Below are 21,191 nucleotides of genomic sequence, written 5' to 3'. Positions count from 1 at the left end.
ACCCCGCCCCTGACCCCGCCCCTAACCCCGCTACCTGCTCATCTAGGGTAGGCTTCTTTACCGAACCCCGCCCCTACCCTGGCGTGCATTTTAAATAATCAGTCGCTTCTGGATAAAAGCATTGACTAAATTGCTCACAGCAGGTAAATAAACGTTCATTCCACTCGTATGGTCGGTATCTGAGGGGGGTGAAGGCAGGTCTGAGTTCGGTACGCCCCGGAACTCCACGTCCACGTCCTGAGAGGCGGCGCAGTGTGTGTGAGCCAGTGGCTACACCTCATCTATAATGCATCAGGGTCCACTCGGAAATGCGGATAGCTGCATCAGGTTCTACGAGGCGGCTCGCCTAGCACACATCTCCCACCGAGCACAGCTCCCTTAGCGTAGCTCCCCTAGCGTAGCTCGCCTAGCACACCTCCCACCTAGCACAGTTCCCGTGGCTAGCCCCCCCCCCCCCCCCCCCCACCCCAGCCTGCTGACGGTGTGTGTGTCTGCCTGCTGACGGTGTGTGTGTCTGCCTGCTGACGGTGTGTGTGTCTGCCTGCTGACGGTGTGTGTGTCTGCCTGCTGACGGTGTGTGTGTCTGCCTGCTGACGGTGTGTGTGTCTGCCTGCTGACGGTGTGTGTGTCTGCCTGCTGACGGTGTGTGTGTCTGCCTGCTGGCGGTGTGCGTCTGCAGGCACCAAGCTGTGGAGGAACGCCACGGAGGTCCTGGAGGAGAAGGACGGCGTGGACACGGAGCTGCTGGTCTACACCGTGACCCTCCTGAACAAGGTCCGCCCCCGGCACACACACTGCAGGACGCGCTGTTTGATTCCCTTTTCTTCCAATCGCCTTTCTTGCCTTTTCCTTCATTTGAACTAAACTAGAACCCAGACTCTATCTATATAGGGATCTCCTTTCTTAACGGTGCCTCTGTGTGTGTGTGTGTGTGTGTGTGTGTGTGTGTGTGTGTGTGTGTGTGTGTGTGTGCGTGTGTGCCTACCTGTGTGTGCCTGCCTGTGTGTGTGTTTCTGCCTGTGTGTGTGCCTGCCTGTGTGTGTGTGTGTGTGTGTGTGTGTGTTTCTGCCTGTGTGTGTGTGTGTGTGTGTTTCTGCCTCTGTGTGTGTGTGTGTGTGTGTGCGTGTGTGTGTGTGTGTTTCTGCCTCTGTGTGTGTGTGTGTGTGTGTGTGTGTGTGTGTGTGTGTGTGTTTCTGCCTCTGTGTGTGTGTGTGTGTGTGTGTGTTTCTGCCTCTATGTGTGTGTGTGTGTGTGTGTGTGTGTGTGTGTGTGTGTGTGTGTTTCTGCCTCTGTGTGTGTGTGTGTGTGTGTGTGTGTGTGTGTGTGTGTGTGTTTCTGCCTCTGTGTGTGTGTGTGTGTGTGTGTGTGTGTGTGTGTGTGTGTGTGTGTGTGTTTCTGCCTCTGTGTGTGTGTGTGTGTGTGTGTGTGTGTGTGTGTGTGTGTGTGTACCAGACTCTGGCCGGGCTGCCGGACCAGGACTCGTACTACGACATGGTGGACTGTCTGGAGGAGCAGGGCATGGAGGGCGTGGCCCAGAGGCACCTGAGCAGGAGGGGCACCGACCTGGACCTGGTGGAGCAGTTCAACATCTATGAGGTCATTGATACATGTTAACTAACCTGTACACAACATAACATGTATCAACCTGTACACAACATAACATGTAAACCAACCTGTACACAACATAACATGTATCAACCTGTACACAACATAACATGTAAACCAACCTGTACACAACATAACATGTTAACTAACCTGTACACAACATAACATGTAAACCAACCTGTACACAACATAACATGTTAACTAACCTGTACACAACATAACATGTTAACTAACCTGTACACAACATAACATGTATCAACCTGTACACAACATAACATGTTAACTAACCTGTACACAACATAACATGTTAACTAACCTGTACAACAACATAACATGTATCAACCTGTACACAACATAACATGTATCAACCTGTACACAACATAACATGTAAACCAACCTGTACAGAACATAACATGTATCAACCTGTACACAACATAACATGTAAACCAACCTGTACACAACATAACATGTTAACTAACCTGTACACAACATAACATGTATCAACCTGTACAGAACATAACATGTTAACTAACCTGTACACAACATAACATGTAAACTAACCTGTACAGAACATAACATGTTAACTAACCTGTACACAACATAACATGTTAACTAACCTGTACATAACATAACATGTATCAACCTGTACACAACATAACATGTTAACTAACCTGTACACAACATAACATGTTAACTAACCTGTACACAACATAACATGTAAACTAACCTGTACAGAACATAACATGTAAACCAACCTGTACACAACATAACATGTTAACTAACCTGTACACAACATAACATGTTAACTAACCTGTACACAACATAACATGTTAACTAACCTGTACACAACATAACATGTTAACTAACCTGTACACAACATAACATGTTAACTAACCTGTACACAACATAACATGTATCAACCTGTACACAACATAACATGTTAACTAACCTGTACACAACATAACATGTTAACTAACCTGTACAACAACATAACATGTATCAACCTGTACACAACATAACATGTTAACTAACCTGTACACAACATAACATGTATCAACCTGTACAGAACATAACATGTATCAACCTGTCCAGAACATAACATGTATCAACCTGTCCAGAACATAACATGTAAACCAACCTGTCCAGAACATAACATGTTAACTAACCTGTATATAACATAACATGTATCAACCTGTACAGAACATAACATGTATCAACCTGTACAGAACATAACATGTATCAACCTGTCCAGAACATAACATGTTAACTAACCTGTATATAACATAACATGTATCAACCTGTACATAACATAACATGTATCAACCTGTACAGAACATAACATGTATCAACCTGTCCAGAACATAACATGTTAACTAACCTGTATATAACATAACATGTATCAACCTGTCCAGAACATAACATGTATCAACCTGTACAGAACATAACATGTATCAACCTGTACAGAACATAACATGTATCAACCTGTCCAGAACATAACATGTTAACTAACCTGTATATAACATAACATGTATCAACCTGTCCAGAACATAACATGTATCAACCTGTACATAACATAACATGTATCAACCTGTACAGAACATAACATGTATCAACCTGTACAGAACATAACATGTTAACTAACCTGTATATAACATAACATGTATCAACCTGTCCAGAACATAACATGTTAACTAACCTGTATATAACATAACATGTATCAACCTGTCCAGAACATAACATGTAAACCAACCTGTCCAGAACATAACATGTATCAACCTGTCCAGAACATAACATGTATCAACCTGCAGACGACTCTGCGCGCCGAGGACGGCGATGAAGGCGGCCCGGCGGGGGGGAGCGGCCGTAAGCAGCGCCGCAGGGCCAGTGTGGGCGTGGCCAGTGTCGGGGGCGTGGCCAGCGTTGTCGGGGGCGTGGCCAGCGACCCGCAGGGGACGGCGAGGAGACGCAGCCGGAGACACTCCCTGCAGAGCGGGCGGGGCCACGCCTCCGCCCCCGCCTCGCCCTGCAGCAGCGCCAGCTTCCTGTCCTTCGGGGGCCGCGTGCAGGACGTCTCCGAGAGGTGAGGGGCGGAGCCAGCTGTCAGTGTCTTTGACCTTTGACCATCCTTGGTTCTTATTGGTTACTTTTCGGGGGGCTTCGCATTAAGGGGGTCAGAACTGAGCTGTTCCTGGTTTGATTTAGTTTTTCTCCACCAGCCTTTGCCAGGTATAATATATAATCATTTATGAGTATGATACATAATAATACTATTGCCGAGCACCTCGTTTAACGTATTACGAGAATATAATGAGCTCTGGCCCGTTAGCTTTTATTGCTAACTTTTCTGTTTTTGCGTAGCGGTTTAACGAGCAGGTGCTTAACGAGCGCCATATTGGAAACCCGCTGTGTCTCAATCCATAAAAGGCCGAATACCCCTATAATAACCCTGACCCTATTTCAAACCTCATTGAGGAGTCAGGCTGGAGTCGTACCGAGCCCTCATCCAGAACCCTCTGCTAGTTTAAGACTGTGTGTTTAGTATCAACAGTATTTCGTTGTCAGGGTTGAGTTGTAGAAAACGTTACTCCAGTCCGAGTGACATCTAAAGCTGCCCTTGGTAGCGGCCGACCCTGGGCTCTTAATGACTGGAGAAGGATCTTCTTTCTGTCGGGGGGGGGGGTAGGCCGACAGACCTGCTCATTCCTGCAGGTGGAGTTGAACCCAGGCCAGGCGGTTATTGGATACCCCACCGCCGCGGCTTTGAGGGCCGCACTCTGTTCCATATGCTGCTAATGAGAGCCAGACAGATCCTACTGGTTAAGGGCCCTCCATCGCCCTCCACAACAGAGCGGGTACACAGGGGGAAGGCCGGGCTCATGTAGGTTTGAGGTTAGGTCATCGGTAAGGTTTAGGGTTAGGTCATACAGATCACGGGTTAGGGGTAGGTCAATAGGTCCGAGGTCGGGGTAAGGTCATTAAGGTCAGGGTTAGGTTTGAGGTTATGTATGTAGGTTGGGGTAAGGTCGTAAAGGTCAGGGTGAGGTTGCTGGTTAAGTAATATAGGTCAGGGTTAGGGTTATGTCAAAGGTCAGGGTTAGGTTTAGGGTTAAGTCATTTAGGTCATGGGTGAAGTTTAGGTGTTATAGTTCAGGGTGAGGGTTAGGTAGGGATCAAGAGACACTTCCCGTAGTTCCTTAGTGTCTCGTTCCGTCCGCATCACATGATGAGGAATCTCACAATCTCTGTGTTTTGTCATTTCCGGGTCATTTTCTATTGTCTTTTTACACTGTTGTCCCTGTTCAACTTCTCTTGTCCTCCCTCCTCCTTCCCCTCCATCCATTCCTCCACCACTCCTTTTTTCATCCCAGAGATGAGGAAGAGGAGGAGGAAGACGAAGAGGAGGAGGAGGAAGAGGGGGAGGAGGAGGAGGATGATGAGGCAGACTGGGAGAGTTTCCCAGTCGCTGAACCCAGTAGACAGGGAGGAACACGCAGGTATTCTAGGTCGGAAGGTTCTTTTTTTTATGTTCCTCCTTCCTCACTCCTGGTAGCCGTACCCCTGCCCTTGTCTTGTGTCCTCCTAGTGGAGCCCCTGATGTAGAGGTCACCTCGGCGGGTGTTTTACTTTTAGATGCATGATCAACACCCCCCCCCCCCCCCCCCCCCCCCGACACAACCCCCCCTGAGCGGGGTCAGGGGGGGCGCTAACCTAACCTCGGATCCAGAAGTTAGACCATGCCATAGCCAAACCTCCGGGAGGGCGGGACTGCACAGCGCCTGGGCCGGGAATCAGGAGGTGTGAGGGGAGGAGTTACGTAGCGTTTCCTGTTTCGTTACGGATACTGTATATTCTTCAGGAGATGAACGTAGGTTTGGTACACCAGTGCAGGCCGAGTCTGCGACCCCTGTTGGCCTAGGAGTGATACAGGCAATGGGAAGATGATACTAACGTTCTAGTTATCCGTCCTCTTCTGGATCCGAGGTTAATAGCCATTTCGTCATTTCGTGTCTGTTGTGGTTCCACTGGTCAGGTTGTTTCCAGTAGAGACCTGTTCCATGTGACGCACGTCGACACACCACGTCTGAGAAATCACATCAGCACACTGATGTCTCGTGGCACTACTAGCAGATGGACTGCTGCTAGTCTCTAGGGTATCAGGGTATCAGGGTAGGCCTCATAGGTCTCAGGGTATCAGGGTAGGCCTCATAGGTCTCAGGGTAGGGCTCATAGGTCTCAGGGTATCAGGGTATGCCTCCTCATAGGTCTCAGGGTATCAGGGTAGGCCTCATAGGTCTCAGGGTATCAGGGTAGGCCTCATAGGTCTCAGGGTATCAGGGTAGGCCTCATAGGTCTCAGGGTAGGGCTCATAGGTCTCAGGGTATCAGGGTAGGTCTCAGGGTATCAGGGTATCTCTCAGGGTATCAGGGTAGGCCTCAGGGTATCAGGGTAGGCCTCAGGGTGGACGTCGGGGTTAGGTCTCAGGGTAGGCTTCAGGGTAGTCCTCGGGGTAGTCCTCGGGGTTTCAGGCTAGTCCTCAGACTGAACCTCTAAGTGCTGGCCTCGTTCCTAGAAGCTTGTTCAGAAGATCCACTCCTACCCGACAGTCAGATGTCGGGTTGGGTCTCGAATAGACGTCACAGGTTAGTGTGATAACTACTGGAGGGCAGGAAGTCATCCCTGATCAAGACTATGCATGTCTGACATTTACTGCTTGATGGTCTTTTTAAATTGTGGCATTCAAACACATGAGCAGTCATGTGACACACCCCTAGAACGATTAGATACTGGTTCGACAGTTCATCCCCGACGGAGAACTCAATTCATTAAGGTGAAGACTGACAGGGCTCGCAGCTCATTTGTTTCCGCCTTGCACCAATTAGGTTCTGTTGTCCTGCTACTCTGCTGCCCTCCTCCTTTCCTTTCCTTAAACCCCACATGCTTTCCTTTCCTTGTCCTTATTCCTTATTGTATCTGTGCTTAATGTTCCTCCAGCTCCTCAGACTATCCTCTGTCTTCTTTCCCCCCATCCTTATGCTCTGCAGTAAGACAAACCGACTGCACACATCTTACACAGCTATAAGGTAAATACACCTCTGGGCATGCATCCCTTGTAACCGTGTGCAGTGAGTACCTGAGACCGCCTGGCCTCAGGTACCCTCCTGGGGGCTCTGCTGGTCCGATGCTCTTGGTACCGTTAAGCTTGTGCTTCTGCATTTGGTTAGTGCTGACTAAAGCTGCAAGACTGCTGAGGAATCATTGTTGGTACCCAGCGACTTGTTTTTTAACCTCTGCTTGGCTTCAGTGATGCCGTTTCCGCACCTCCACACGCAACTTAGGCATGAATGAGCATGCCAGCTGCAAAACACCCTTCACAGAGGAACAGCAGTATCCCCGGACAGGGGTTTCGTATTACGGATCTGTTGGAACAAAGTAGGAATACTAATGAACGCCATGTCAAGGTGATCCGCCAGGCTTAAAGACACACTCTTTGTATCCAAGCCAGACCGCCTACTTAGATCCGCACAGTAGCTCCAAACACACCCTGGATCCACCCCTGTACGTCTGAGCCACGGTGTCCAGAGCACGGGCAGAACTGGGTACCTGTCGCTGTATCCAGAGAACCAGAAGGCATGCTGTAGTTTAATTATTGATCTTCCTTTCCTTTCCAGGATCATCGGGAACGGCACTCCGTACCCGGGCCGGCACCAACGCCTGGCCAGCGCTCCGACCACGCCCGCACACCGCTTCAACGCCAGCGCCACGCCCGAGGCCACGCCCGACAGGTCTGGTGACTTCGACGTTATGCCGATGTTGAGTTCAGTTCTACCCTCATGTGGAGGAGAGCAGTCGTGATGGATCACGTGTTACGTATAGCCCAAAGGGGCAGGCTCTTCTCCTGGATAGAGTATAAAGGTTCTGGGTTCCATTCCCATTCAATCTGTGGACCGGCCCTTGAGTCTAAAAGGCCAAACCTATCCTTTAGGCACCGTCAGCCACTTCCGCCAAGTCTCTGACGTAATGAATTAATGAATATAGCAAATTGTGACACCATTCAGATTAGCGGGGTCTTGGTTTTGAGGTGTGACCGCTGAAGTGGAACCTGTGTTTGTCGGGTGGCCCAGGCCTTCTTTAGGAGATCTGCTCTCCTCCTCGTACCGCCAGCATCAGGAATCCCTGAGCGCAGAGAGAGAGAGGAGGCGTCACGAGCGAGAGGAACGCCTGCAGCGGATTGCGTGGGAAGAAAGGAACCGCTTGAAGTGAGTCCAGAACTCATATTCACCCAGACACTAAAGACTGAGATCCACATCTGACACTGTACACACCTCACACAGGAACTGATCAAGGGTTCCCACCGCAGCGCTCTCATTTGATTGAGTTCTGCGTTGCATCTGTCAACTATTACTTTATTTCCCTTGGTCTGATCAGAGTGACGTTTCTATCTTGGTCGTCAAACACATGCTGGACCCCAGCAGGAGTGTAGGAGTAAAGGGCTGATTATGGTCCCACGTTCATGCAAGGCAAGGGGGTGACGGACCCCTTACGTCCTTGCGGACCCTCCTTGCGTCCACCGCAAGGGCCGGACGTGCGCCTCCAAAAATATTACCCTTCCGTAACTATAACCTTGCGTTATGGTTAGATATGAAAGGGTGAGGGTTAAATATGGAGCGTTAGGTTGAGGGTTAGCTATGCAGTATAGCAGAAGTATAGATGAGGTTCAACGTACAGGAACACCGCTTGAGGATAAATCATGACCTTGAAACGCGTGAGAAGGATATCTTCTCTCAGGAAATATATCTCATTCTGATTTTCTCTTTATCTGTTTCTCTCAGTCAAGACTTTATGGAGAAGAGGGGAGAGAGCAGACCGACCGGGGAGGAGAGGTGAGGCCCACATCCTCAAAGCTCTGTGGTAGCAGAGGAATATATCACGACACCTCTGTTGCTCCATGAATGCTTTGAAGTCGATCTTTCCTCATTGGAAACAGATGCAAACTAACGCTCAACCCGACGCAGGTAGAATTATAGGTGTCAGGACCGCTCTGGGCCTGTTTGGCATCAACACATTGAGACACCTCAAAGCCCAAAGTTGGGCTTTCACACATTAAGAAGTTTAAAAGCTAACAGTTCAGCTTTTAGAGATTAAGACGTCTCAAATCTAACAGGACAAGGTGTGAGATTGCATTTTGGCGCAAATGTTTTCCATGTGTATTTGTGTGTATGTGTGCATGCATATGTGTGTGTGTGCGTGCATATGTGTGTGTGTGTGTGTGTGTGTGTGTGTGTGTGTGTGTGGGTGTATGGATGTTATTAGTGTGTGTCTTTATGTGTGTGTGTGTGTGTATGTGCATGTATGGATGTTATTAGTGTGTGTATAAATGTGTGTGTGTCTGTATGTGTGTGTGTGTGTGTGTCTATGTATGGATGTGAGTGTGTTAGTGTATGTATGGCTATAAGTGTGTATCTACATTTGTGCGTGTGAGTTTGTGAGCACATTCACACATTCAAATTCACCAGTGATCAAATCTCGGCTGACACGACAACCTGTGTCTATGGAGAACCAACCACACATTCACCCAACACATACACATTCACACATTCACCCAACCCTCCACTGAATGTTCATCTCCAGTCTAGTCCAGATTCTGTTGCTTCCAAAGTCGTTCATGCATTGGATTTTTTTCTACCACATCGTATGTGGTACAAAATAACCGCTGTAACGTAATAGCGTCGTGTTTCATAATGGAGTTGTTGTTGTTGTTGTTGTTGTTGTTGCCGTGTAGCCTGGAAATCCAGACCCACAGGCTGTAGGGGTCCGGCAACGAGTGATGAAAATGGCCCAACTCGAGGGGCGGCGCCAAGCATGCATTTGCAAATATCACTGCACGCAATTGGATAACACTATGACCATATCCGATCGGTAAAAGAGCAACGCTTTTGGCCCCGCCTATATCAGACACACCGATGTGATTGGTCAATGTTCTGGGAGAGGGGCATCGGGGAGTGAGCACATTGCTCGTTCCCAGAGTGACTCGCTGAGCAAATTCAAATTGTGCTCTTGCGAGAACTCTGGATTTCCAGGGTAGTTGCCGTGGGTACCGGAGCGTCTTTATCCGAGGCGAGGTGTGAGGGCTGAGTCACTAGGGGTCGCTGTCGCGCTGTGTCACCTGATTTAAAAAGCTGAGGTGAGCTTAGCTCTCCTGAAAATGATGTCGTCTTTCCACTGGTGTGCATGCGTGTATGTGTGTGTGCGCGTGTGTGTGCGCGTGTGTGCGTGGGTGTATGTGTGCGTTCTTACATTCTTGATCCATCCTGATATGCAGAAAGTGCTCTGTGCCAATTTCCAGTTCATCTTTTATCATCGTTATTCATATTTTGAATGTGTGTGCCTGTGTTTGTGCCTGTGTGTGTGTGTGTGTGTGTGTGTGTGTGTGTGTGTGTCCGTCCTCCAGGGTCAAAGCAGCTGAGCGGGGGGAGGGTCTCCCCAGACCACCAATCAGAGGGCGGACTGAGATCACGTTGTGTCTGAGCTCCAACCCCAGCAGCCGCTGTGTGTCTCGATGCACGACGCCGTCCCCTGTCACCTCCCCTTCACGTGTCTCACCCTCACCTGTCGCCTCCCCCTCACCTGTCTCCCCCTCACCTGTCGCCTCCCCTTCACGTGTCTCCCCCTCACCCGTCTCCCCCTCACCTGGGGTCTCGGCGGTATCCAGAGTGGCCAGCCCCCCCTGCACATCAGGTACGTTGACGGGTTCATTGACCTCAGCAAACACCCCCCCCCCCCAGGTATCCAGGCCCCTGATTGGTCCATGGGTTTGCTGACGTCACAAGTCCGAAGAAGAAGAACGAAGAAGTGACAGCGTTTTCTATTTGGAATAAGATGAATTCTTATGACGAATGTTCGAATGCCTTTTCTTCAGCTTTTGTTCGGCTGTGAATGCGTTTTCCTTGAGAGTGTCTAAAGGACTAAGTATCATAAACTGCAGGTGACAAGCCACTGAGGAGACCAGCCTGAGACTGTACCGTCAGTCTTCTGTGTGAAGAACTGATGATGAAGCCTTGACAATACGTCCTCGTCCTCAAACACACAACACGACTGAAATGTTCATTTTCTGTCTCTTGCTTCTAGCTCTGGAAGCGGCCTGTGTCTCTCAAGTGGCCCTGGACTCTCCTCCAACAGGTCCGCCAACACCAGCAGCCTCAGAACCAGAACCAGAACCAGAACCAGTTCCTCCCTCAGAACCAGCAGACAGGCAGCAGACGGACCCTCAGGGGCCGCCTGCTGAGGCCGGGACGGAGGTCCAGACTGGGGAGAGCGGAGCTCCACACCGAGGGTCTGACGATGAGCTGTCAGGGCCTCTGGAGGAGGAGGAGGAGGAGGAGGAGGAGGAGGAGCACAAGGCACTTGAGGAGCAGCAGAATGTGAAGGAGGCGGTGGTAGCAGAGGAGGAGGTCCAGGAGGACAACAAGGTTCTGGGAGGAGAAGCGAAGGAGGAGGTTGGCTGCTCGGACCCAGGGGGAGCACAGCAGCAGGAGGAGGAGGTTGAGCTAGAGGAGGAGCAGGAGAAGGTGGAGGAGGAGAAGGAGGAGGAGAAGGAGAAGGTGGAGAAGGAGGAGGAAAAGGAGGAGAAGGAGAAGGTGGAGAAGGAGGAGGAGGAGAAGGTGGAGAAGGAGGAGGAGGAGAAGGAGCATGCGGTGGAAAGGGACGTAGAGGAGAGCATTCTGCTGAGCGAGAAGGAGCGCCAGAACGAGGAGGTGAACGAGAAGGACAACTGCTCGGCCTCCAGCATCTCGTCGGCCAGCAGCACCCTGGAGCGGGAGGAGCGGGAGGAGAGGGTCGCCAGGGACATCCAAGCAGGTACCACTCTCCCGTCAGATGACCCCCGACCCTGACACCAGTAGGACCCCGTAGGGTTAGGTAGGGGCTAGCTACCTCGAACACAGGTGATAGTCCCCCTGTTCATGAAACGCCGGTCCCACAAACTCTTCTTCTCCTAGCTATCTCTGTTGTATACGGGGTATGGGTTAACCTAGTGACGGTTAGTGCTTGCCACTTGTTTCTATGAACGTCCTCACTGTACCCACAGAGTACAGTATATTGTTGTTTCTCTTTCTTCAGACAAATTGACTTCTTTTGCAGTCGCTTTGGTTAAAGCGTCTGCTAAACGCCCTGAATGTAAACCATCATTTGTTCTCCGTCCGACCCCAGGCCCCTGGTCGACGTGTCTGACGGACTCCAACGTCAACGAGCAGTGCAGCGGGATCCTGAACAAGAAGCGCTTCATGCTGGACATGCTGTTCTCCCAGAGCGCCACCGGCGGCGGCAGTGGCGGCGGAGGCGGCGGCGGCGGCGGCGGCGAGGGAGACGCCGTGAGCCCCGCCCAGACGGAGGAGGAGGGGCGGCGGGGCCCCGACCAGGCCCCTCCCGCCACCAGCCTGGCCTCCCGGATCTCCACCCTGGAGGCGCACCGGCAGGCCCGGGAGGAGGGCCTGAGGAAGGCGGAGGTCGGGCCCCTGGACAACCAGGGCAGCGTGCGGGCGGTGGCCGAGCGGTTCGGAGACCTGGTGAAGGGCCTGATGTCCCCCCCGGAGGCCGACGCCCCCGCCAAGGAGCAGGCCCCGCCCCCGTCCCCCCCGGCGGCCGGGGCCCCGCCCTCGCCCCCTAAGAAGGAGTCGGACTACATCTGGGACCAGCTGATGGCGGTGCCCAGGGAGCTGCGCATCAAGGAGATGGACTTCACTGACCTGGGCGAGGAGGACGACCTGGACATCCTGGACCTGGACGGCGTGATGGGCTCCGGAAGCCTCTCGGCGCCGCCCGCTCCGCCGCCGCCGCCGCCGCCCCCTTACCCCTGTAACTCCGCCCCTCCCCCGCCGCCGCTGCCACCGCTGCCGTACGGCTGCCCCCCTCCGCCCCCTCTCCTGGCCCTGACCCCGTCGGCCCTGCCGATGGGGCGGGGCGGCGGCGGCGGCGGCGGCGGCGGGGCGGCGCCGCTGTTCCAGAAGAAGAAGAAGACCATCCGGCTGTTCTGGAACGAGGTGCGGCCGGCGGACCGGCAGCCCCAGAGCCACGCCTGCTGCCGGGAGTCGCTGTGGTCCAAGCTGGACCCGGTGAAGCTGGACACCTCCAAGCTGGAGCAGCTGTTTGAGTCCAAGTCCAAGGACCTCCCCGTCACCAAGGTCCACACTCACACCACACGCCACGCACCACGGTTCTTTGTTCCGTCGCGTTGATGGTTGATTGATTGATGTTCGTGAAGATGCAAGACTGTTAGTTATTCTATTGTCCCTTTGGTCTCCTTGTTATGTTTACTGTCAGGGTTGGCCGTCTGTACCGCGGTCACTAGAGGTGTTAGAGCGTCCACAGAAGGCTGATGGAGACGGTCTAAGTCTCTGTTCAGCTGCTCTCTGAGCTCCCCACATCACAGACCTCCCTAGACCTCCCCAGACTGTCCTAAGACTGTCCAAGACTTCTCAGACCTCCCCAGACTGTCCTAAGACTGTCCAAGACTTCTCAGACCTCCCCAGACTGTCCTAAGACTGTCCAAGACTTCTCAGACCTCCCCATACTGTCCTAAGACTGTCCAAGACTTCTCAGACCTCCCCAGACTGTCCTAAGACTGTCCAAGACTTCTCAGACCTCCCCAGACTGTCCTAAGACTGTCCAAGACTTCTCAGACCTCCCCAGACTGTCCTAAGACTGTCCCAGCCCATCCCAGACCATCCCAGGCCTCCAAGACTGCCCCAGACTTCCTCAGACTACCCCAGGCTCAGTTCAGCTCCCCCAAGTTGAGAGGAAGCGGTGTGAACCAAAGGGGTGTCCAAGTTTGTGTCAGTGCCCTCCTATGGGTCATTTAAGACTCCTGCTAGACTGGGTCGTCAACCTTGAGAACCCAGAACAGGCTGCATTGGTTGATATTACCAGAGGGATGTGTGTGTGTGTGTGTGTGTGTGTGTGTGGTGTAATTAACATTTCACCTCTATGCTATACACTGACATTCGTAGAAAACAGCAGTTGACGGCAAACGACAAGAGATCATCGTTCTGGACTCCAAGCGCAGCAACGCCATCAACATCGGCCTGACCGTGCTGCCGCCACCCCGCACCATCAAGACCGCCATCCTCAACTTCGACGAGTACGCCCTGAACAAGGAGGGCATCGAGGTGAGGGAGCGGGCGCTTTGAGATGTCCAGAGTCCAGAGATCCAGAGAACGTACCTCACATAAACATAAGCTGTGCGTTTAGCGTCACTAAATGATGCTCCACGAAATCCATTCCAATGTCACTTAACGCCGTCAGATTCCCTTCAAGCTGATTAACGGGGATGAAGATTAATCAGGTTAAAGCCTGAGGTAGGAATCAAGAGTTTTAAAGTCAAGGAGCAGAAAACAGGACATACAGTAGATGCCCTGATTGGTCAGAAATACTCCAGCAGCCGTCTAAAATCTAAATGATCTCATGTAGAGGCAGGCAGATATCCAAACAGAGCATGTCACTCACTAACAGCTGACGGTTGGCATGAGCCGTTTCCATCAAAGCGAACTGAAATGATGCCTCTCTAGTCGTACCTACAGCACCTTTAATTCCCTGCATTAAGTGGAGGCTGCATCCCTTTTTGTCATTTCTTAGTTTTATTGTTTTTCCAAGAGTAAATGGAACCAGTGGCCACTCAAAGCACTTTACAGTATTGCCCAACATTCACGCACACAAAGCCAGCCAGCTGGCAGCCAGATCGTCAGGAGCAGTCAGGGCGATGAGGCGTCTTTCCCCCGAGAAACCACGACGACGCTCCAGGGATCAAACTAGCAACCTTCCGCCAGTTACCAGCCAGCGACGCTCTACCCGAGGCCCCAGTATACTCGCCGTTCCCAAGTTGTCGCGCAGCAATGTGACGTCAAAATGACGTAGATCTCGCCGTCGCGACAGGATTTAAGCCCCCGTGTCGCGCCGTGTCGCGCCGTGTCGCGCCGTGTCGCGCACCACTCTTTTTTTTTTCAGTGGCTCGCGACAAAGCGGAAGCACAAGACGGAACATTTCGAAGGCAAGCTTTCCGAGCAAGTGCGCCTCTATAGGCACCTGTATGATACTTCAGTGAAAGAACACAGGGATGCCCAGAGGTGCAGAAATTCATGGCGAGAAATCGCAATCCAATATCGTCACCGACATTGACCGTGACATCATTGCTGCTGCCAGCTCTGCCATTGTTTACGTTTTATTCTTCTTCCAGTGCGTGGAAATAAAGTAAAAAGTCGGTAGCCTTTCCTCAGTGGCGACACCTCTGTTCAGGAGAAGACTGCAAACAGTGTCGCGGGCCGCCAGCGCGAGTATAAATAGTCACGGCGCTCCCGTGACTATTCACAGTGTCGCGCGACGACTTGGGAACGGCGAGTACACTGCGGCCTTTAACGTCTCCTCTGCTCCTCCTGCCCCCCCCCCAGAAAATCCTGACCATGACCCCCAGTGAGGAGGAGAAGCAGCGGATCCAGGAGGCCCAGCTGGGGAACCCGGAGGTGCCCCTGGGCAGCGCCGAGCAGTTCCTCCTCACGCTGTCCTCCATCACCGAGCTGTCGGCCCGCCTGCAGCTCTGGGCCTTCAAGATGGACTACGAGGTCATCGAGAAGGTCAGGCGGCGTCCGGACGCGTGACGTGTGTGACTCACCTGAGGCCCGCGCCGCTTACTTGTCGTTTGATGGGATAAGACAAATAGTGCTAAACTTAACCCTCACCCTCACCCTCACCCTCAACCTTCACCCTCATCCTCACCCTCACCCTAACCTTCACCCTCAGCCTTACCCTCATTCTAATCCTCACCCTCATCCTCACCCTCACCCTCACCCTAACCTTCACCCTCATCCTAAACCTCACCCTCACCCTAACCTTCACCCTCATCCTAACCCTAACCCTCACCCTCACCCTAACCCTCACCCTCATCCTAAACCTCACCCTCACCCTAACCCTCACCCTCATCCTAAACCTCACCCTCACCCTAACCTTCACCCTCATCCTAACCCTAAACCTCACCCTCATCCTCACCCTCATCCTAAACCTCACCCTCACCCTAACCCTCATCCTAAACCTCACCCTCACCCTAACCTTCACCCTCACCCTAACCTTCACCCTCACCCTAACCTTCACCCTCATCCTAAACCTCACCCTCACCCTAACCCTAAACCTCACCCTAACCTTCACCCTCATCCTAACCCTAAACCTCACCCTCACCCTAACCTTCACACTCACCCTAACCCTCATTCTAAACCTCACCCTCACCCTCAACCTCCTCCTAACCCTAAACCTCCCCCTCACCCTGATCCTTAGCCTCACGCTCATCCCTCCCCCCCCTCCCCCCCCTCCCCCTCCCCCTCCCCCTCCCCCTCCCCCTCCTCCCCCTCCCCCTCCCCCTCCCTCTGGGCAGGCGTCAGGGTGGATGGGTTCAGTCAGAGCTGTCTCCTCCTGACCGTCGTCCTTTCAGTCATGGCTCCTGACTCCAGGAGCAGACGAGAGCCTGCGGCCAGAAGCAGCAGGTGACATGTTGTTGTTCTGTCAGTACCTCGGTAACCTGATGGCTCCGCCCCGCTTTCCACAGGAAGTGGCCGAGCCTCTTCAGGACCTGAAGGAAGGGATGGACCAATTAGAGAAGAACAAGACGCTGCGCTGCATCCTGGGAACGCTGCTGTCCATCGGCAACTTCCTGAACGGCACCAATGTGAGGAAACGCCCTTCCTTCCTCCCTGTCTCTCTCAGAATAGAATACCAACAGAACGTCATGGAAGCATAGTATCATATAGTTAGCGTTTGCTAGCTGGAAATGCTACTTAGTTGTTTTTTTTGAGTATGTACAGTATGTACGTACGTATGAATGTATTGTGTGTAAGTATGTGTTGTGTGTAAGCATGTGTTGTGTATATGTATTGTGTGTGTGTGTGTGTGTGTGTGTGTGTGTATTGTGAGTAAGCATTTGTGTTGTGTATATGTATTGTGAGTAAGTATGTGTTGTGTATATGTATTGTGTGTGTGTATGGTGTATATGTATTGTGTGTAAGTATGTATTGTGTATATGTATTGTGAGTAAGTATGTGTTGTGTATATGTATTGTGTGTAAGTATGTATTGTGTGTGTGTGTATTGTGTATATGTATTGTGTGTAAGTATGTATTGTGTATATGTATTGTGTATATGTATTGTGTATATGTATTGTGTGTGTGTGCTGTGTATATGTATTGTGTATATGTATTGTGTGTGTGTGTGTGTGTGTATGGTGTATATGTATTGTGTGTAAGTATGTATTGTGTGTGTGTGTGTATTGTGTATATGTATTGTGTATATGTATTGTGCGTGTGCTGTGACTAAGTTCTGCGTGGTCCCTCTGCAGGCGAAAGGCTTTGAGCTGAGCTACCTGGAGAAGGTTCCGGAGGTGAAGGACACGGTCCACAAGCAGTCGCTGCTCCACCACGTCTGCTCCATCGTGGTCGACAAGTTTCCAGAGTGTTCCGACCTCTACTCTGAGATCGGCGCCATAACCCGCTCGGCTAAGGTCGGCCAAACTAAAGAGGGTTTCGTTTGTTTACGTTTTACTGAACATTGATCTGACCGTAATATATCCACCTTGCCCTAAACCTACACATTCAGGCCATTTAGCTTTTACACAAAGCGACTGAAGTACTTTTTTAAGTACAATAAGTATTTTTGTTGAGAAGAGAAGAGAAACAACAATATATCTCTGTGGGTACAGTAAGGATGTTCATAGAACCAAGTGCCGAGCGCTAACCATCACTAGGTTAACCCATTCCCCGTATACACTAACCACCACTAGGTTAACCCATTCCCTGTATGCAACAGAGAAAGCTAGGATAAGCTGCTACACAATGCTAAGTACTATTTTTAACTTCAAGGACGTACAACATACAATAAGTGCGTACATTTAGTGCCAGGACGTACAACATACAATAAGTGCGTACATTAAGTGCCAGGACGGAGATAGTGGGTTCATTCGATCATTATTTGCCCTCCTCCCCCCTCCCAGGTGGACTTTGACCAACTCCAGGATAATCTGGTGCAGATGGAGCGACGCTGCAAAGCATCCTGGGACCACCTGAAGGTCATCGCCAAACACGAGATGAAGCCGGCGCTGAAGCAGAAGATGTCCGACTTCCTGAAAGACTGCGCCGAGAGGATCATCATTCTGAAGATCGTCCATCGGAGAATAGTCAATAGGTACTACACTCATCATCGTACGTCCCAGAATAGTCAGTAGGTACTACACTCATCATCGTACATCCCAGAGTAGTCAGTGGGTCCATTTGTGTTCGAAGTTTCATTTGCATCGTTGCATTTCGTTCTGTATATTGCACATTTTGGAATTTGCATATACAGGACATTTTGGAATTTGGAAAAGAACGTCATGTTGTTAAAATGTCATTGGTATCAATAACGGGTAGATCATTTAAATCATACTTCGTATCACTCACCGACCCAAACCCTGTCCATGTCTGTATTCCCAGTGGATCTCCACCGGAGGATATTACATCAGTCATAATATATGATATATTTATATATATATAGAAGTATATATATTATATATATATACGCTGGTGGTGCTCAAGGTGTGCCGGTGACCCCGCAGGTTCCACGCCTTCCTGCTGTTCCTGGGCCACCCCACCTACGCCATCCGCGAGGTCAGCATCCACCGCTTCAGCAAGATCCTCAGCGAGTTCGCCCTGGAGTACCGCACCACGCGGGAGAGGGTTCTGCAGCAGAGGCAGAAGAGGGCCAACCACCGCGAGAGGAACAAGACCCGCGGGAAGATGATCACCGACGTAAGCCGCCGCCGCCGCCACCGCCGTCCCTCCTCTGTAGCTCTGTAGCGCGCCTCTCAGAGAGCTGCTCCTCTGGACCAGGAGTCAGACCAGGCCGGGCCGGGTGTCCGTGGTGTCTGTACCCTGGACCTGACAGGGACCAGGGGGGTCTGGAACACAACACGTTCTGGGGCCAAACCCCCCCCCCACAGCTCTGTGTGCTCCAATGATTCCTGCACCTTTTTGGGTTAGAACTTTCGTTGTTGAATGAACTTACTGTAAGTCACTTTGGACAGAGGTTTGAATCCCTTTAGTGAATGTTACGTACCAGAGGAAGCCGTTATAGACGGCCCCCCCCACACAGCGGGGGCTGAGACGCTGGCTAGGGAGGCGTATAGAAACCAGATGTTAGCCGTGACCTTTGACACGAGGCCTTCTGGTGAGGAACAGAGAACCGGCCCGTCCATACAGGCAGGCCTACTGCCTACTCACAGAGGCAGGCCTACTGCCTACTCACAGAGGCAGGCCTACTGCCTACTCACAGAGGCAGGCCTACTGCTTACTCAGAGGCAGGCCTACTGCCTACTTCCTACTCACAGAGGTAGGCCTACTGTGTTCTCACAGAGGTAGGCCTACTGCTTACTCAGAGGCAGGCCTACTGCCTACTTCCTACTCACAGAGGTAGGCCTACTGTGTCCTCACAGTGGTAGGCCTACTGCCTACTCAGAGAGGTAGGCCTACTCAGAGAGGTAGGCCTACTGTGTCCTCACAGTGGTAGGCCTACTGCCTACTCAGAGAGGTAGGCCTACTCAGAGAGGTAGGCCTACTGTGTTCTCACAGAGGTAGGCCTACTCAGAGAGGTAGGCCTACTGCCTACTTCCTACTCACAGAGGTAGGCCCACTGCCTACTCCCACGGGGCCATCAGGCAGGAGAGAGAACGGGTCAAAGTGTGGCGCTCACAACGTGACAAAGAGAGAGAGAGGGCTTCTGTCTCCAAACATGAAGAAGCACTGATTTGTTTCATTCCTCCCTGAATGTGTTGTGTGCAGAGCGAGGACGAAGGCTATGGCGAGGTAGGAGCATGGGGCCGTCTACTGCCGCGATGAACACTTAATCCTCTAACAACGTGTGGCGCTTCTATTGTGAAATGAGCCCAAGATGTTTCATAAGCAGAGTTTGACAGGAGCAACCTGTGTGTGTGTGTGTGTGTGTGTGTGTGTGTGTGTGTGTGTGTGTGTGTGTATGTGCCCGTGCATGTGTGTGTGTGGCCCGTGCCTGTGTGTGTCTGTGCGTGTGTGTGTGTGTGCCTGTGCATGTGTGAGTGTGTGTGTGCCTGCGTGTTTGTGTGTGTGTGTGTGTGTGTGTGTGTGTGTGCCTGTGTGTGTGTGTGTGTGTGTGTGTGCCTGTGTATGCGTGTTTGTGTGTGTGTGTGTGTGTGTGCCTGTGTCTGTGCCTGTGTGCGTGTATGCCTGTGTGTGTGTGTGTGTGTGTCTGTGCTTGTGCATTTGTGCCTGTGTGTGTGTGTGCGTGTGTGCCTGTGTGTTTGTGTGCCTGTGTGTGTGTGTGTGTGTGCCTGTGTGTGTGTGTGTGTGTGTGTGTGTGTGTGTGTGTCTGTATGTGTGGCCCCTTGAGAATGAGGAAGCAGCATAGTGTTGAGGGAGCGGTGGTTGTGTAAGTTGTGCGCCGCTGTGTGCAGACGCCTTCAGTCATGAATCACAACACAATGGACGTCCTGTAGGCGGCCACGCCCGGACCAGATGAGGACACACACACACATACCACATATTAGTGTACGTGTTTATCACACACACACACACATACCACATATTAGTGTACGTGTGTATCTCTCACACATATACACACACACACACACACCACATATTAGTATTTGTGTGTATCACATACACACACACCACATATTAGTTTACATGTTTATCACACACACACACACACACACACACACACACCGCACATTAGTGTACGTGTGTATCACACACACACACACACCGCATATTGATTTGGTGTATCACACACTCACACACACACACACACACATTGATGTATGTGGTCTATCATGAACAGACACACACACACCACATATTAGTGCACGTGTGTATCACACAAACACACACACACACACACCACATATTAGTGCACGTGTGTGTTGTCCATCCTCACTAATCAGCCCGTAGCGTGTCTCATGTCTCAGTCTGTCCGTCCTGCTGTCCGTCCGTCCCGCTCTGCTCCTCACTAACCCCCCCTCCCCCCCTCCCCCCCACCCCCACCCCCTCCCTCCAGAGCGGCAAGTTCAGCGGGGCGGGGTCGGAGGGGCCCCTGGAGGGCCTCCGCCACGCCCAGGACGCCGTCGAGCACGAGAACATGAAAGCGGTCCTGAGGAGCGGCGGGGGGGCCGGCGGTGAGGGGGGGGGGCTCGGCCGTCCCGGGGCTGAGAGGGCGCACCCGGGCCTACAGCACCAAAGGTCAGTGACCTTTACACACGACCCTACGACCCTACAGCACCAGAGGTCAGTGACCTTTACACACGACCCTACAGCACCAGAGGTCAGTGACCTTTACACACGACCCTACGACCCTACAGCACCAGAGGTCAGTGACCTTTACACACGACCCTACGACCCTACAGCACCAGAGGTCAGTGACCTTTACACACGACCCTACGACCCTACAGCACCAGAGGTCAGTGACCTTTACACACGACCCTACGACCCTACAGCACCAGAGGTCAGTGACCTTTACACACGACCCTACGACCCTACAGCACCAGAGGTCAGTGAC

General features: G+C 51.8%; 1 protein-coding gene across 1 annotated transcript in view; it reads left to right on the top strand.

Annotated features, from left to right (window-relative positions):
- Positions 1-21,191, top strand: part of LOC311351016 (FH1/FH2 domain-containing protein 3-like) — a 47,981-nt gene that overhangs the window by 22,728 nt on the left and 4,062 nt on the right. The window contains 20 exon segments of the mRNA XM_084471099.1: positions 680-774; positions 1,453-1,596; positions 3,414-3,685; positions 6,648-6,686; positions 7,275-7,388; positions 7,728-7,862; positions 8,436-8,486; positions 10,055-10,341; positions 10,732-11,159; positions 11,274-11,460; positions 11,812-12,782; positions 13,608-13,766; positions 15,042-15,224; positions 16,187-16,306; positions 16,972-17,133; positions 17,623-17,813; positions 18,223-18,415; positions 19,445-19,468; positions 20,694-20,816; positions 20,818-20,875. Coding sequence (XP_084327225.1) covers positions 680-774; positions 1,453-1,596; positions 3,414-3,685; positions 6,648-6,686; positions 7,275-7,388; positions 7,728-7,862; positions 8,436-8,486; positions 10,055-10,341; positions 10,732-11,159; positions 11,274-11,460; positions 11,812-12,782; positions 13,608-13,766; positions 15,042-15,224; positions 16,187-16,306; positions 16,972-17,133; positions 17,623-17,813; positions 18,223-18,415; positions 19,445-19,468; positions 20,694-20,816; positions 20,818-20,875 — 3,936 coding nt within the window.

The sequence above is a fragment of the Micromesistius poutassou genome (genome assembly GCF_964030765.1).
Source record: "Micromesistius poutassou genome assembly, chromosome: 8".
Lineage (NCBI taxonomy): Eukaryota > Metazoa > Chordata > Actinopteri > Gadiformes > Gadidae > Micromesistius > Micromesistius poutassou.
This window is presented reverse-complemented; position numbering and strand designations above follow the sequence as displayed.